This window comes from Mesoplodon densirostris, chromosome 16 (genome assembly GCF_025265405.1).
Source record: "Mesoplodon densirostris isolate mMesDen1 chromosome 16, mMesDen1 primary haplotype, whole genome shotgun sequence".
NCBI lineage: Eukaryota > Metazoa > Chordata > Mammalia > Artiodactyla > Ziphiidae > Mesoplodon > Mesoplodon densirostris.
In genome coordinates this window covers 34,819,480-34,837,659 of record NC_082676.1, presented here as the reverse complement: position 1 = coordinate 34,837,659, position 18,180 = coordinate 34,819,480, and the positions used below count along the sequence as shown (strand labels likewise).

The 18,180-nt window shown below is 49.5% G+C and overlaps 1 protein-coding gene across 1 annotated transcript; it reads right to left on the bottom strand.

Annotated features, from left to right (window-relative positions):
• Positions 1-5,108: 5,108 nt before the first annotated feature.
• Positions 5,109-18,180, bottom strand: ZSCAN25 (zinc finger and SCAN domain containing 25). Its single transcript, XM_060079192.1, has 6 exons — positions 18,175-18,180; positions 16,199-16,615; positions 14,607-14,808; positions 13,913-14,004; positions 12,193-12,319; positions 5,109-7,766 (listed from the first exon to the last, which is right to left on the bottom strand). The coding sequence occupies exons 1-6, from the start codon at positions 18,178-18,180 to the stop codon at positions 6,934-6,936; spliced, it is 1,677 nt and encodes a 558-aa protein (XP_059935175.1). The 3' UTR covers positions 5,109-6,933.

The following is an 18,180-nucleotide window of genomic DNA, read 5'->3' as shown; positions in this document are numbered from 1 at the left end:
TTCAAGTTTGTCAATTTTTCCATAGGATTTTAGGTCTTTTTTCCCCCCTTGGTATATGAGGAATATTAGACTTCTGCATTATGTTGCAATTATTTCTCCCAATGTGTCATTTGTCTTTGCTTTTTGTTTTTGCCATTTAAAAAAATTTTTACATAGGAATTCATCAATCTTTTCTTTTATTACATCTGAATTTTGAATCATACTTTAAATGCCTTTTCCTGAACCTGTGTTTTAGGGGAATTCATTCACACTGTCTTCTAGTACTTGTATAGTTTCATTTTTTCACATTTAGACTCCTGATTCATTTGAAGTTTATTCTTGAATATGGTGTGAGAAATGGATCTATTTTTATCTTTTTCCAAATGGCTATCTGGATATCACAGTACCATTACTTTAAAAATCAGTCTCTGACCAGTGATTTGAGATACCATCTTTATTACAAGCTAAATTTCCATATAGAGCTGGGTCTATTTCTGAACCCTGTATTCCACTCCATCCTTCCATTTGTGCTACCACCACGCTGTTTAAACTCTTGGTTTTTCCACCTCTTATTTTCCATTCTTTCCATTAGCACCTTAGAATGCTTGGAACTGAAGACTGGGAAAACCTAGTGGGAACACTGGTTCTCAACGATAAACTGCTTATCGTGCACTCTGCTCTTCCAGTTCACAGCACATGCTGAGCCCTTCCACAGGAGTCAGCGAAATGCCTAGATGATAGAGACCGGATTTTCTCAAATTCTTCACAGACCTGGAGATGGTGTAAGACTCAAACAGCTTCTGCAGGTGGGACTCAAGAAGGCAAATACAGACTTCTACCACCACTTTTTCCCAGTCTCTCTAAAAGTTAATATACCACCTTCTCAATAAAACCCATTTTTTAACTAGGAAGGGGAAACATGAAGCAAGCTCTTCCGTCTGCCCTATTTCCTGGCCTCTGGCCACTTAGATGATGGTGCACATGGCGGCGATGGCAGCCCTTTTACTGGAACCTCTCTGCTCTTCCAAACTGCTTCTCAAGTCCCTCTGCTTCTCAGGGCCCAACACCTGCATCACCCACCCCTTCCATCCTCACTCTCCCAGCAGTTTAAATTCCCAGCGACAAACATGAGGAAGACAATTGCCTACCCTCCCCACTTTATATGTTTCCTGAAATTTTTTTATTGAAACAGGTCAGTCCTGGGAATGGGCTGGACAAGACCAATCATCTCTAGAAATATGCCCTTCACTTGAGGTAATAAAGAAAAATACGGCAAGATAGGAACTTGAAATTGTAAGAAGCCCAAGTGAATTTCTTTGACTTGTAGAATTTCTAAGTGAATTCCACGTAACTGCAATTGGCAGGACAGCAGCTACAGATGACTGCCAGATCAGGGGACGCTGGGGGGCAACTTGCTGCAGGGTTCTTCCCTCCTAAGGCACCCTCAAGAGAGCCTTCTAGCTACGAAAAAGGTAGAAATCCAGGTCTTTCATCCAGTCAAGTATTTATGACTACTGTGGGCCTTAGGAGACCTTATCATGGAGGCAAAAAAGTTGGAACTGGCTGCACTGTGCTTAACTGGCTCTCACTGCGCCCATGCGTTCACTGAGGACGGTGAACCTAGCCCCAGGCAAAAGCTCGCAGCTGTGTGGATGAGTGCGGCAGGTGCTTGCCTGAAAGGAACCCAAAGCAACCACCCAGGCTGCCTGTGATAGACCCCAGCACCCCATCCTGAGATTCCACTTCAAAAGCCCTTGGCTCTGCTTGGCAACACTACATTTAACCCATGTGATCTCTAGTAACTCCTTTGTTTTCTAGAAATTAGGCCAGGGCTCTTTAAGGTTAGCAGGAAATAGCTCCAGGCCTTGGAAGGCCAGTCCTTTCAATAGTTAAACCATCTAATTTGTTTCAGCTCTCTTACCCTGAACCCCAAGGGCAGGGGTTCTCAGCCAGGGTCAGTTTTGCCCCCAGGGGACATTTAGCTAGGCCTGGAAACATCTTTAGTTGTCATCAAGTAGATTGAGGCCAAGGATCCTGCTCAACAGCCTACCATGCACAAAAAAGCCAGGGCAGCCTCCAAGACAAAGAATTTCCTGACACAAAGGGAGAATAGTGGGGAGGCTGAGAAACTTGGGCAGAGTTTAAAACAACAAGTAGACTCTAGAGAAATGTGTTCTGCCAGTTCCTTTCCCTGTCTCAGAAGTAGACTTGAAACCAGTGGGTTTTGGGTTTTTTTTTTGCGGTACACGGGCCTCTCACTGTTGCGGCCTCTCCCGTTGCGGAGCACAGGCTCCGGACGCGCAGGCTCAGCGGCCACGGGCCCAGCCGCTCCGCGGCATGTGGGATCTTCCCGGACCGGGGCACAAAGGACCGGGGCACAAACCCGTGTCCCCTGCATCAGTAGGCGGACTCTCAACCACTGCGCCACTAGGGAAGCCCCAGCTTATTTTTTAAGAAACAAAGGTTCTCATACTTTTCCCTAGGCCGGGATAAAACAGGTACGGAAAGTATTTTTAGCACACTTAATCAGCCTGCAGACAACATTCACCCTGGCATACATTTTGAGAAGCAATTTTTTAATGCGTTAGCTCCCCAGGACACACCTTGGGCAGAAAGTTACCTGGTTCTGTTAACACCCAGGGGATAAAAAGGGGTTTCTCTTACAAAGGTCACACCCCTTGGGAGTGGCACCTTTCCTGTCACAGCAGCATGGCCCACGACCGCAGCCAAGCCCTGAAGTGCGCGACATTAGCCCTGCGTGAGGGAACCGCAGACACCCAATCATACACAGTGAAGGCTAAATATAAAGTGACCAAATATACCTGTTTGTCCTGGAGTCCCATTTACACCACTGTCCTGACATAACTAATAGCACTTCCCTTCACTCTCAAAAGGGGCAGGAAATGCACAAGATGATCTTGTAAAACCCTGTCACACCAGAGAGCAAAGAAGCTATCAAAGATGATTAGGGTTATGTCGATTTAGGAGCCAATGTGAAGAGGCTCCCACCGGCCAAAAGCAAAATGATTTGAGCATCAATAAGAATAACAACTGTGGTGGACTGGTTTGAATTCATTAATGCATTTTGATTAAAAAATAATAATAATTGATTACTTTTATAAGAAGCAAAGCCACCAGATCATTATTATTGTGAAGACAGGTAAATAAAGGGAAGGAAGAATCAAGCATTTCCTTTCCTCTATGAACTGTATCTAATAATAGTGAGGGGAAATTTTTTTTTTTTTGAGAGGAAATTTCTTACAGAAGCTTTCCAGCTAATAAACGAAGAATCTTTTATAGAATTAATGAAATAAATGCATTTAGGCTCCCAGCATCATATAATGAGAAACAACCAGACATGCCACCATCTGCAATGTGTTCTTGCCAAATTGTGAAATACAAATCTGGCTCCACCTCTACACCTATAAGTTTTTAGTTAATCAGATGACAGAGAACTATATTAAATTATGCCATGGGTATGCAAACAATAAAATTCAGAGTGTGAGAAACTCCACAGGATAAATAATCCAGTTGTTTCAATAAATGAATTTCAAGGGGAGGGGAATTTCCCTGGCGGTTCAGTGGTTAGGGCTCCGTGCTTCTATTGCAGGGGGTGTGGGTTCGATCCCTGGTCAGGGAACTAAGATCCCACAAGCCATGCAGTGTGGCCAAATAAAAAATTACAATTAAAAAATAAATTTTTTTCAAGGGGAAAAAGGGATAGGGACTATAGATTATTAGACTTAGAAGACAAAGCAACAAATTAAAATTTACAGATCTTATTATTATTATTTTTTTGGTTGCATTGGGTCTTCATTGCTGCGCACGGGTTTTCTCTAGTTGTGGTGAGTGGGAGCTACTCTTTGTTGCAGTGTGCGGGCTTCTCATTGCAGTGGCTTCTCTTGCTGTGCAGCACGGCCTCTAGGTGCGCTGGCTTCAGTAGTTGTGGCACGCGGGCTCAGCAGCTGTGGCTCGCAGGCTCTAGGGCGCAGGCTCAGTAGTTGTAGTGCACAGGCTTAGTTACTCCATGGCATGTGGGATCTTCCCAGACCAGGGCTCGAATCCATGTCCCCTGCATTGGCAGGTGGCTTCTTAAACCGCTGCGCCACCAGGGAAGTCCTCTTACTTTGATCTTAAAGAAGGTTTTTTAAAATTGTGGGGTTTTTTTAAAAAACATTAATTTGGAATTAAGGAACTGCTCAGTTTTTTAGGTATGATAATGGTATTGTGGGTTTTTGGTTTTTTTAAAGAATCCTTACCATTTAGAGGTATACAATGAAATATCTATAAACAACATTTGGGATTTGCTTTAAAATACTTCAACTGGGGAGGAAGATGAGGAGGAGGATGGGGTAGAGATAAAACAAGATTGGTTATGAGTATATATTAAAGTTGAATGATGAATACATGAGGATTCATTTATATATGTTTGAAATTTTCTATTATGAAAAATTCCTAAATAGAAAAATACAGAAAACAATATTTGACATTTGAGTAGATACCAAAAATAAGGCTACTACAACTCCATGGGGAAAGATTTCTTCTGAGACTCTTTTGAGGAACTGTCCATGAGCTTTGGTCTCAAAGCAGACATGGGAGCCCATGTGGGAAAGACAGCAAGGCCTCTTACAGAAGCTCCCTCAAGAGATCTCAACTGACTGGAAACCCAGTGTATGATCAGAGAGTCTACCACTTAATTCAGGTAAACAGAAGCCCATTGATGAGCAACTCGGAGGCCATGCTGGCCCCAAACTCCCCGCCTAGCTTTGGAATACAGACCTTCCAGAAGAGGCCAAACTCAGGTCAAGTCAGCCCCCAAGTCACACAGACTACAGGCCAGAGGCTTAGGGAAAGCCTCTCATTGGGTTTGGCCTCCAGGTGGCTGTAAGCCTTGCCTGGCTTGTCTGGGGCATGGGGAAGAAAAGAGCTGACTCTGCATCTGGACCTCGACGTTGCTGAGAAGTAGCAGCCCAGCATCTCAGAGAGTGGACATCTCACAGCGCCCTGGTCAGCGCAGCCTCGTGGGGACAACTGAAGGGCCAGGAGGTCATTCGCTAAATGAAAAGTAAACACCACGGTTATCTGCCAAGAAATGAGTGATAAAATAATGTTTTTCAAGGTGGACTGAGTAATGCAACTCTCTGTATTAAAGTCACTACCATTTACCTTATTTACAATGGAAAATGGGGGGGAAAATCCCAGTGAAAGAATATAATATCAAGGGGCACCATGAGACAGATCACATCTTGCAGTTACAGGACACAGTCCAAAGACAGACTAACTTACAGTCCCGTCAGAACACTAATCACTCAGCAGCCGGCGTCCAAAGGCACAGCATTACGACACTGCAGCACGGTCCAGGCTAGTTAGGCAGTTTCCAGAATGTCCAAGAGAAAGGAAAACCTTTAACGATGGCAAAATAATATAAGAAAGCTTAAACATGTTTACAAACACTGCATCTTCTCATTTTTTAAAAAATGTGTTTTGATGCCTACAAACATCTTTGTTTTTCCTAAATTGGCACTCATGCAAAACAGACTGCTACCATCTCATCATCTCCAGGTGGCCCTGAGGACCCCAAGTACCTCTCAGATGACAAGGACCAAGATGCACTGAGAACGGAGATGACTCAGGAACAAGAGGTAGGTGGTGGTGAATGCATTTCAGGGCCAGCTGACAGGACTGAGGCACAGGCTCAGATGCCAGGTCCAGAGGGTCCCGGAGAGCAGCCACGGGTTCCACTTTGGGTGGTTCTGAAGATCAAATACATTGACCAACACATAAGCTCCACGAGGGCAGGGATTTCCCACCCCACCTCCACACCCCACCTATTTTATTCACTGATGTACCTCAAGCACCTAGAAGAGTTCCTGGCACACTGTTGGGCCTCAATAAATATTTGTGGAACGAGTCAAGTGAGAAAACAGGGAAGCAGTGCATTATATATATTGTAAAGTGCCATCAGATACAGGCTATTAATACTAGTTCATCTTTTGGCCTCACTTAATTAGAATTTTATACAGACCTGGATGTTTTTTAAAATACTCTCATGTTTATACAGTGATCAACAGCAAAATATTAATTTCCTAACAGATGTGTGGACAGTTGTTATTGTTCAAGGAATGGAATGAGGAAACTACCAACGAGAGTAGACTGTCACAGAGACAAAGGGGGCTGCAAATAAAATAAAATAAAGGAGGCTGCCTGAGCGACCCCAGCTGGGAGGAAAAGATCAGGCTCCTGGAGGGGCAGGGCAGAAGGAGCGCAGAGTGAGCCTGAGAGGACTTCCTCTCGCTCAGCCCTCGCTGTGAAGGGAACTGAGGGCGCTCTGTGTTATTAACGAGTCTGCTTCCAGGGCCCAGTCACAAGCTCCAGGGGAATGAGGTCTCATCTGTCTCGTTCACTGCACTCCCAGCACCAGGCGCACAGTAGGTGTCATTTAACAAATAAATATCTGTTAAACGGAAAAGAGAACTGGGGGAAGGCAGGGAGACAGAGCTCATGTTCTTGCTGGGACGCAGCCCTCAGAAAAACGAGGCTCAAGCTGCCGACGCGGGACAAGATTTCACCTTGACAACCAGACTTGCTCAGGAGGTGGACGTGAACATCCACTGAAGGAGAAAAACCGGGACCTGAACTGAAAGTCCAGATACTGCTTCCTCAAAAAGGGTAAGAGAAAGTACGAGCACCACTTGGGTAGGAGACGTGAGATGCTGTGCCCTCTGGCCTCTCAAATAAACCAGGCCTCTCCCTTCCCCTATGTGTGAAACGAGTGGAAAGAAAATGGGGGAAAGCGCCTCTCGGCCCCCAACGTCCCTCGACGCCCCCAACCCTTCAGTGAGTAAAGGGGGGCGCATCCTCCAACGAGGTCTCCCTCCGCCTGGTGGTTCCAGAAGGCCCCGCCTTCTCCGGCACCTGCTGTGAGCAAAAGAGGGGCATTTCGGCCGGGCACCCTCACTGCCCTGGGGTCTCCTGGCGATGCTGCGTTTTCTGGTGCCGGTTGAGGATGGACCGCTGGTTAAAGCTCCGGCCACAGGCAGGGCAGCAATAGGGCTTCTCCCCAGTGTGGATCCTCTGGTGCCTGACCAGCCGCTCCCCCTTGCTGAACCGCTTCCCGCACACCTGGCAGCCGTAGGGCTTCTCCCCGGTGTGGGCCCGCCGGTGCACGGCCAGGTTGGCATTCCTGCTGAAGCGCTTGCCGCACTCACAGGTGTAGGGCTTCTCCCCGGTGTGCGTCCGCCGGTGCACCTGCAGGTGCTGCCGGCGGCTGAAGCTCTTCCAGCAGTCCCCGCACTGGAAGGGTTTCTCGCCCGTGTGGCTCCTCTGGTGGACCTCCAGGTGGTGCCGCTGGCTGAAGGTCTTCCAGCACTCGCCGCACGCATACGGCCGCCTGCCCAGGTGGGTCCGCTGGTGCTTCAGGAGGTACTCACGCAGTGCGAAGCCTTTCCCGCACTCCCCGCAGCCGTAGGACTTGTCTTCTTCGTGGGTCCGCTGGTGTCTGACCAGATTTGAGCTCCGACTGAAGCCTTTTCCGCACTCGGGGCACTGGAAAGGCTTCCAGAAGGAGCTGTGGGTCTTGAGGTCATCAGGCAGGGGGGCAATGCCGCGCTGGGGAGGAGGCGGCCCAGGCGCGTTTCCCACCGAGCTCCCGGCCTCCTGCTCACAGGTTCTTCCGAGCTCCGGGACCTGGAGAGAGGCTTCCCCAAACCTCTCTGCCAGCCCCCGAGCAAGTGGCCCCTTGGGGTCTGCCAGCTGGGTCTTCGCCTCCTTCTCCTTTCTCCCCAAGCCTACAGGACAAAGGAGATACAGACCGATACTGAAACAGATCTGAAGGTAAACTTACATGTTAGAACCTGGCTTCTAAGGGTGTCCCACTAACAATTCCTTCTTTTTTCCTTTAACCAACAACCTCAGTACATTTGACTTTCTCTGACTCTAAAACCAGACATTCCTTTACTTCTTTCCATCTGTTACGGACTGTTTGTGTTCCCTCCCAAATTCACAGGTTGAAGCTCTAAGTCCCCAGGTGCTGCTATTAGGAGGTGAGGCCTTTGGGCACTAATTAGGTGAGGGCATGAGGGTGGCGCGCCCAGGATGGGGTTATGTCCTCTAAGAAGAGAAGCCAGAGCTGGCTCTCTGCACACACAGAGGTCACGTGAGCATGATCCCTCACGATGGGATTAAGGTCCTTATAAAAAAAGGAAGGGCTTCCCCGGTGGCGCAGTGGTTGAGAGTCCACCTGCCGATGTAGGGGACACGGGTTCGTGCCCCGGTCCGGGAAGATCCCACATGCTGCGGGGCGGCTGGGCCCGTGAGCCATGGCCACTGAGCCTGCGCGTCCGGAGCCTGTGTTCCGCAACGGGAGAGGCCACAACAGTGAGAGGCCCGCGTACCGCAAATAAAAGAAAAAAAAAAGAAGAGACACAAGACGTCTCTCTCCCTCAGCCACGTGATGACAAGGCAAGAAGGTGGCCACCCATGAACCAGGAAGAGAGGCCCTCACCAGACAACAAATATGCCAGCAACTGGATCCTGGACTTCCCAGCTTCCAGAACTGTGAGATATAAATGTCTGTTGTCTAAGCCGCCCATTCTCTGGTATTTTGTTACAGCAGCCCAAGCTCAGACAATCTCCATGCCCTTTTACAGAACAGTCTGCTAAATTTTAATGCCCTCCCTCTTAACTTCCTTCTAAGTCAGACTTTGCTTTCCTTCAAAATCTAACTCAGTGGTTTCCTCTAAGGAACTTGCCCCGATTACTGCCCCATCCTGGGTCTCGTCGACACATATACTCAGTTAGCACCGTTTATTCCACAACTTACGACTGACCTCGTTGCACGTGCTGTTCTACGGTCATCTGAGATGTTCAGCTTCCCCAGGATCACAGACCTGTTCCAGCAACGGGGAGCTGCTGGCACTGCACGCCCTCCCTCAGCTCACTGTCCCTGCTTGCACTGTGCCCTCCACCTCACGCTGTTTCAGTAAGCTGGGTCTCTGGGAGCCTGGCACAGGGACTGACTCAGGGCAGACGCTTCACGACTGCCGGATGAGTGAATGAATCCAGTCTGCACCAGACTACCTCTACCTCGGCGTATTGATTAGGACTGAAACGCCCTCTACAAGTCCTTCCTCAGATCCCTCTTATACTCTCTCTAAATTAATAGTTGTTTACAGAAGATCAAGAGGAAGTGAAGGAGAAGAGAGAAAAGAGGTACTAGGGAGCAAAGAAGCCAAAAAGAAAAGAAGAGGGAAATGACAGGTGATGCTTAAACGGGAAAGAGTCCTTTCAGGCAAGCCCATTAAAAGATAAAGGGAGGGGCTTCCCTGGTGGCACAGTGGTTAAGAATCCGCCTGCCAATGCATGGGACATGGGTTCAACCCCTAGTCCAGGAAGATCCCACATGCCGTGGAGCAACTAAGCCCATGCGCCACAACTGCTGAGCCTGTGCTCTGGAGCCCGTGAGCCACAACTACTGAGCCCATGTGCCACAACTACTGAAGTCCGCACGCCTAGAGCCCGTGCTCCGCAACAAGTGAGGCCACCGCAATGAGAAGGCCACGCACCACAACAAAGAGTAGCCCCCACTCGCTGCAACTAGAGAAAGCCCACGCTCAGCAACAAAGACCCAACACAGCCAAAAATAATAAATGAATTTCTTAAAAAAAAAAAAAAAAAAAGAATCCACCTATCAATGCAGGGGACACGGGTTCGAGCCCTGCTCCAGGAAGATCCTACATGTTGCAGAGCAACTAAGCCTGTGCGCCACAACTACTGAGCCTGCGCTCTAGAGCCCGTGAGCCACAACTACTGAAGCCCACACACCTAGAGCCCATACTCCACAACAAGAGAAGCCACCGCAATGAGAAGCCCGCACACTACAACAAAGAGTAGCCCCCGCTCGCCGCAACTAGAGAAAGCCCGCACCCAGCAATGAAGACCCAACACAGCCAAAAATTAATTAATTAATTAATTAATTTTTTAAAAAGATAAAGGAAAAAAGGACATTTCATGCCTCGTGATGTGATAAAATATGAAGGACACAGCTCTCACTTCTGATGTATTCTTTTATTTTGCACCTTTCACAAAAGTAAGTGTGCAAAACATAAAGAGCTGAAAGAATTTTCATAATGAAGATGACCATTAAATAGCAGCCACTTCAAGAAATAACATCACCAGCACCCAGAAGCCCCTCCCGTCCCCTCTGGTGACTGGTGACACCATCCTGCCCACAGGGTAACGTGTTATCCAGGCTTTTATCACCACAAAGTATTTTTGCCTGTTCCCAAACTTTACATATTTGATTCACACATTGTGTCTGCTTCTTCTGCTCAATATTACGCCTGTGTGATTCACCTATATCGTGGTGTAGCTGTAGCTGCAGTACATTCTTTCTCATCAGTGTATGATGTCATACTGTAAGAGTATATTACACTCTCCTTATTAATCTGGCTGATATTCATCTGGGTAGTTTCCAGGTTTGAGGTGTTATGAACAGCAAAATTAAAATTAAATGCAATGCATGAATCTAACTGGACGTGGGGAAATGTAAGTACGAGCTATATATCATGTATTATGAAATTTATGTTTATTTTCTCAGGCTCAATCCTAGACAGTTGTCAATGCAAGAGCTGCAATCACATGGGAAGAACTCTCAGGAAGACTCAAGGTTGAGATGGCTAGAGGATGCTATGCTTGGGAAGCAGACCTCCGGCTCACCCAGTCTCAGCGTAAACGTTAGGGAAGTACGTGGGTTGTTTTGAAACAGCGAGCGGATAAGAGGACAAGCATAAAGCCAGTCTCTAGAACAGTCAGAATGGCCAGGAGGGTGTAAAAACTTGCTGGGAACACAGTGGCGTCCTTGGCAGAGGCCCGTCCCCAGCGCCAGGATGAAGGCGCTAGGATGCTGGCACCTCCATGGGTGCACCATGCACGGATCCTGCGCTCTGCATTTACCTCGGAGGGGTTCCACGTCCTTTGCCATCACAGAAATCGCACATCTCTTCATCATGGGTGACAGCCTTGTACTGGACCCAGGCCTCCCGAGCCAACCCCCCCCCCAGTATACTGCCACTGCCACTACTCTGTGATGACCGCTAGTCAAAAATCCACGTTTAACTTTACAGTCGGCCCTCCGTATCCAAGCTTCCTCATCCGCAGATTCAACCAAGAGCAGATCACGACGGACTGTAGTACGTATTCATTGAAAAAAATCCACGTGGAAGTGGACCCACACAGATCAAACCTCTGTTGTTAATGGGTCGACTGTACGATACTTCTGCATGTTTTAAGATGAAACATGTTTTAACATGTTTTAAGATGAAAAAAGACCAGGAGACGTCAGTACAGGTGAGTGGTCAGCACATCACTTACAAAGAAGTGATGAGAGGAGGAAGGAGAGAATCAGAGGGAACAAAGGAGGGGGCCCTTCGCAGCCACGGTTCCCCTCTCCCCACCGCCCACCCCATCCAAGCCGCGGGGCTGTCAGCCCTCGTCCCCAGCGCCCCCCCCCCGAGTGTTCACCGGCTGTCCCCGGGGGGCCCTCGGTGTGCACATCCCAGGCTCACCCTTCCCTCCTACCTTCCCCTGCTGCTCCTCCCCCACAAGCAGCTTTCCTCCCAGCTCTGACCCCAGGTAAAACCCGGCTGCCACCTGAGACGCCCAGCCGGGCCCTGCTTGCTCTGCAACACCAGCCCACACCAGCCCCTCCCACGGCTGAGATCCCACCACAGCCCCGTGCCCTCCTGCACCCACATACTGTGGGCTCCGAGGTTTCATGAACGTCAGTCCTGTCCCAACACAGAACTGCTAACATGGGGCCTGCACACAGGGAGCGCTCCGTAAACATAGGCTGGTGAAAGAGATCAGAGGATCCCTCTTTTCTCTTACTCTCAAGCCCTCAGTTCCCTTCAACCACAGACACAGTAGGAGTTCGTTCAGGGCATCCTAACGACCGACCTGTCTCATTTCAGCCAGAATAACTACCTGGTGTTTTCTTGTTCCTTGTCTGCTCCTCTTGACCCAGGAAAGCACCTCGCTAGCTCCTTATGTGCCTTGGTCCATGCGCTTTCCACAGACCCATTTACTCATCTGCCATGATACTCCCTTCCTTTATCAGTAGCATCAGGTTCTGAAATCTAGGGCAAGGACAAGAACCCTGACCTACAGCTTTCAAAACTCCTCAGTTTCTTACCTCCGGGATGGAAACGGTCTTACCTGGAGGTGAGACCCCGCAGTCCTGGGGTTCCACGTACTCCCCAAGGCAGTCTATCTGGGCTGGGGTCACGTGCCTCCACTCCTCCTCGGGGAAAGCCAGGGCCATGTCTTTAAATGGGCCCAACCCCTGAAACAGCACAGGAGATGGCTATGGATAAAGAAATAATCCCAAGGTAGGAGCACTGGAAAAGCAGAGAGACACAGGGGACAACATTCCAGGGGAGAGCAGAGCAGGAAGACAGAAGGAACGCGGGTCCCTAGATGGTCCAGAAGTGCCTCCCTCTCGACAGTTTAACGGCAGAGAACGATGGACTTGTCTGAGCCACTGTATTTTTGAGCCTCTGCTGCAGCCACTTGTCTGGTACCCAACGACTGCGGCCTCTAACTTCCACCGTTCAGCCACCTCCACTCGATCCTCATGTTTGATGGAGACTGGGGGCTGCTGTTTAGCCCCTCAACCAGAACTGACTTTCCCTCAGAGATAAGTAAAAACTCGGGCTGGCCCTGCCTTAAGAACAACGTTGTGTTGAAAAACAGCAAACAGCACAGGCATCAACCCTTGCCCAAATACTGCTTTAGTGAGCTCAAACTTGAGTCACTTCTGGGAATTCCCTGAAGTGAGAATTCCCTAACCCTGGTGGTCCAGTGGTTAGGACTCTGTGCTTTCACTGCCGAGGGCCCAGGTTCAATCCCAGAAGATCCCAGAAGCCACGTGGCGCGGCCAAAACAAAAAACAAAAAAACTGGAGTCACTTCTTTTTTCCTGCCAAATGACATCTTTTCTTCTATAAGGAGCTCTTCACTTTAAGACTCAATGTCCCCTTCAGAGAAGTGCCACAGTGGAAATCCCCCACCTCCCGGGGAACACTGGGCATCCCATGGGAGAGATTTTCACCATGGCAGGAGTGCCCCACCTGTGCTCCGGTGACCCCCATCTGTGGCAGGCCGAGAAGTGCTAATAAGGCCAAAACTCCTGGAGCGGCCACAGGAGGGGACAGAGAGACCACTCGGCTCGGGGCTCCTGGGAGCGCCCACTCGAGTCGCCTCCCTCCTGCTGACGTGGGGGGAGGATGGGGTCCAGAGGAAGAGCAGCAGCAGAAGCATCCATAAAGCGTACCCACAAAGGGCTACTGACCTCCTGGCCATCCACCACACCCTAGAACACGCCTCTGGGATTTCCACCACTTATGTCTTCCTCCTCACAATTACAAGAGCAATACTGAGTCGATGGAGGAAAAAAAAAAAAAAAAAAACAAAGAGCAATCCAAATGAGTGAACTGAGCCTCATGCCTAGACCCTAAGGCAGGGGTCCCCAACACCCGGACCGGTACCGGACCGCGGCCTGTTAGGAACCGGGCTGCACAGCAGGAGGTGAGCAGCGAGGGAGTGAAGCTTCCTCTGCCGCTCCCCATCGCTCCCCATCGCTCCCCATCGCTCGAATTACTGCCTGAACCATCCCCCCACAGCCATCCGTGGAAAACTTGTGCTCCACGAAACCAGTCTCTGGTGCCAAAAAGGTTGGGGACCGCTGGCCTAAGGCTCAATTCAAATTAATAACTGAGGATGTAAAGTGGAGAAAACGAAGCTGTCACATCCATCAGAACAAGAAAGGTAGAATAATTCAACTCTGTGGATGGTGCTCCGCTGGGAGGAGAAATCTTGGGGAAGGTGAGCCTCATTCAAAGCGACATCGCAATCCCTGAAGAGCAGTCACAGCTCACCTGGGATCCAGCTGTAAGGAACCCCACTGCCATCTCCTGGTCTCTGGTGCTCACTGCAGGGAGGCCAGGACCAGCCGGAAGAACTGGCAGAGCTGAGCAGGGAAATAAACCAGGAGCAGGATTAGCGCTGTCCTGCAGTAGCTCGTCCACAGGCGTCTAGTGCCTGACACAAAGAACCCCAGGAACCATAAGGAGACTCCAGACAGGTAGGTGTGGGTGTACCCTACCCTGTTCTCAGCTGGGAAGAAGGGCCCAACCCAATATGCGCTGCCCTTCAGGGCTGTTCACGCTCCCAAGTCGCACTACGGCAATAACCCCCCTTGAGATTCAGCAACACAATAAGTCACATGTCACTTTTAGGGATTCAGTTTATCTGCCCACTTAAAAAAAATATCCCTACATGTCAGCTACATATTTCCTGGCAGTTTCTAGAAGGGATGTGAGGGAAAGGAGAAGAAATGATAAGAGAGCGTGATACCAGATATCCCCCGCAGAAATCAGGAGGTCGAGCTACAGAAAACAATTTCACTTCATCTGTTTCCTACTGAAGTCCAGGAAGTAGCCAAGAAAACTCAGAACTGCACGCTACAGGTAACTTAGTTTATCAACTGCAGGGTTTGTAAAGGAAAGGGGAGGGGGCAGGGCACGAAGCACCCTTCTCTGTGCCCTTTCTTCCCCACTGCTTGCAGCTTACCCTGCTCCTGGAAGGCCTGCGTCCCCTCTCCCGGGTCCTGGTTGAGCTGCTCCTCAGCGCCTTGGTCGAGGCCTTGAATTCCTTCCCCATGGGGCAGCCCCCACTCGGGCTTGACCTCCACGGGCCCCAGGTGGACACTTGGCTCCCAAGGACCTCTGCAAAGTGCTGTCTCCTCCTGCTCTCCCTGCATATGGCACGGAATCTAAGAACAGGCCCCAACACCTATTAGAATGAGGCCTGCATAAGGCTGTTATGAAAGGAGTTGAATTAAAACCTAAAAAAGAGACCCACTGCAGCTGCAGGGGAGACAAAGGACAAGCCGGCTCGGCTCTTCCCCAGGACATGAGTGAGAAGGTGAAAAGGAGGCTAAACTGTCTTTATCAGGCGCTGAGTAACTTCTATGTATCCATGCCATTTTACAAGGGTCCCTTGTGCCCACCTCAATACTGATCAAATTCTACCATGAACTGTATCACAGAGAGATGTTATTATTATTCCAATGAGAGCTTTAGCCCAAAACACTCACTATTAGAAAAAAGATTCCCCGGTTACAGATACTGAAAGTATAAAATACAAAGCCTAGACTGTGCAGTGAATCAGTGAGAAAAAAACTGCTCTAGAAATAGCAAGGAAAACCAGAACTCACAAGAACAGGCCTTTCCTGGTCCACTTTTAAGCTCCTTGGTAGGGAGTAAAAAAACAAAACAACTCTTAGGACTATACAGGAAGTCAGGGGTGACTGCGGTGGGAAAAGGGAGAACACAATGAAGACAGCTTGTTACCTGCAAGCAAAACGGTAACGTTCAGTCCTGCCCTCTCTTTCCCAGACGGCAATCGGGAAACTACCAGAGAGGGACAGACACATGGCCAGAGTCCCAGGGGAGCATCTGAGATGCAAAGTCACTCACTACGTGAGCCGTCTCAGCCAACGTCCCAGACGTGGAAACAGCACTGTTCCAGGCAATGCTTCTCAGGAAGAATACTCACCAAGTGGAATTCCAGAATTCCCTGCATCCCCATATGCATCTCTGCCCAAAGAGGAATGAGTCTACCAGGGCCCTTGAAATAGATCAAAACTGCCTCCTTTGGGGCCTCCCTGGTGGCGCAAGTGGTTGGGAGTCCGCCTGCCGATGCAGGGGATACGGGTTCGTGCCCCGGTCTGGGAGGGTCCCATGTGCCGCGGAGCGGCTGGGCCCGTGGGCCATGGCCGCTGAGCCTGCGCGTCCGGAGCCTGCGCGTCCGGAGCCTGTGCTCCGCAACGGGGGAGGCCACAACAGTGAGAGGCCCGCATACCGCAAAAAAAAAAAAAAAAAAAAAAAAACCTGCCTCCTTTGGACCCGAGGCTCACAAGGGAAATATGGCCAGGCCTCTGCCTTGATGACCAAAACAGGAGCTGACAGCCCTTCCACCGGCCCTGCGTCTTCCCTGGGAATGGCTTTCCTTGATGAAAACTCCTCTGCCCTCCAAAAAGTACCCCAGATGGTCTGGGACCAGAGGAGGGAGATTCTGCGCCTCATCCACTCCCACTGCTTCCTCAAACCTCTCGCTTCCCGCACCAACAGAACGAGACCCAGATCCCCCTTCTCACCCACCGCCTTGGCCTCCAGGGCTCCCTCCGTGAAGCCCTCCATCACGGCCACAAGGGCCTTGCCGCTCTCTGGGCTGTGCTCCCGAATCCAGGCGTAGAACTCCCGGGGCAGGATGGTCAGGAACTGCTCCAGCACGAGCAGCTCCAGGATCTGCTCCTTGGTGTGCAGCTCGGGCCGCAGCCACTGGCGACAGAGCTCCTGGAGCTCCCTGAGGGCCTCCTGGGGACCAGCCGCCTCCTGGTAGCGGAACTGCCGAAACCTCAGGCGAAAAGTCTCCGGGCTGGGGCCTTCCCTCGCCCTGCCCCACGGCAACTCTTTCTCCAGTTTTACCACAGGGACACCCATTTGCTGCTGCTGATCTTCTGCCATCCCTGGACACTCTTTAAGCGTCTTCACATCCCCTCCCAGAAGACTGAGGGTCTGTTGGGAAGACCAGACAGACAATGAGAACAGCATAAATAAGACACAGGGAAGGTCAGGTCATCCCAGTTCTGTTCTCTACATCAATGAAATTAGGACTTAGCTTATACCCACAAATAGCTTAAAATCTCAAGAGAGAGACAACACTACAATCATAGAAAAATATAAGACGGGTTATAACTAGGTTAGTCACCAGGGCCCACTCTTCCAACACTTAATATACATTCGACATGTATCTATGTCTGACCCACAGAAACTAGAAATACAACAGAGAACAAGATAGACAAGGTGCTTGCCCTTTGAAACTCACATACTGGTACAGCAGACAGGAAAAAAAAAAAAATTAGGGAATTCCCTGGTGGTCCAGTGGTTTCACTGCCGAGGGAACAGGTTCAGTACCTGGTGGGGGAAACTAAGATCCCTGCAAGCCCCATGCGCTCGACCAAAAAAAATGAAACAAATAAATTTAAATTATAAATGGGGATAAGTTCTAAAAAGGAAGTAAGGAGGGTGTTAATGGGGACAATCAAGTTGGAGACTTGGGGACGTCCCTGGTGGTCCAGTGACCGAGGCTCCTTGCTCCCAGTGCAGAGGGCCTGGTTTCGATCCCTGGTCGGGGAACTAGATCCCACATGCCACAACTAAAGATCCCCCACATGGCAATGAAGATCCCGCGTGCCGCAGCTAAGACCCTGCGCAGCCAAATAAATAAATATATTAAAAAACAAAAAACACTGGGCTTCCCTGGTGGCACAGTGGTTGAAAGTCCGCCTGCCGATGCAGGGGACATGGGTTCGTGCCCTGGTCCGGGAAGATCCCACATGCCGCAGAGCGGCTGGGCCCGTGAGCCATGGCTGCTGAGCCTGCGCGTCTGGAGCCTGTGCTCCACAACGGGAGAGGCCACAGCAGTGAGAGGCCCGCGTACCGCAAAAAAAAAAAAAAAAAAAAAAAAAAACTTGGAGACTTGGAGAAGGCTTTTCTGAATAAATAGTGCTTAGGCTAAGACCCAACGAATGAATGAGATGAGCCAATCACTGAAAGAGCATTCCAGGCAAAAGACTTGGGGCTAGAAATTACTCTGCAGTCTGAGAACAAGCCCCAGTGCAGTGTGGCTTCAGCAGGGTGAGGGAGGGAAAGAGCTCAGAGGCAGGCGGAAACCACATTATCGAGGGCCTGGGCACACACTAAGAATTATGGGCTTTACTCTTATTCCTTATTTTAGTGGGGAAATACATGTTCTTCAAAAGTCACTCTGTCTGGGAAGTGTCAATAGAGAATAGATAAGAAGGGTCAAGAAGGGAAACTGCACTTACCGTGGTCCAAGCAGGAGATAAGAGACTTAGATCAATGTGGTGACAAAGAAGCAGACAAAGTCAAGACATCTGGGAGGTAAAACCAATAGACCTGCTGGTGGCTAGGATGTGATGGTGTACTCAGCCTAAAGAAAACAAGAGAACAATATATATATATCATTACTATAATTGATCAAAAGATTTCTAACTTGTGTAGGCTTTACCATTCAGAAAGCATGTGAGCACATACTCCCATTTAATACTTACAACCAT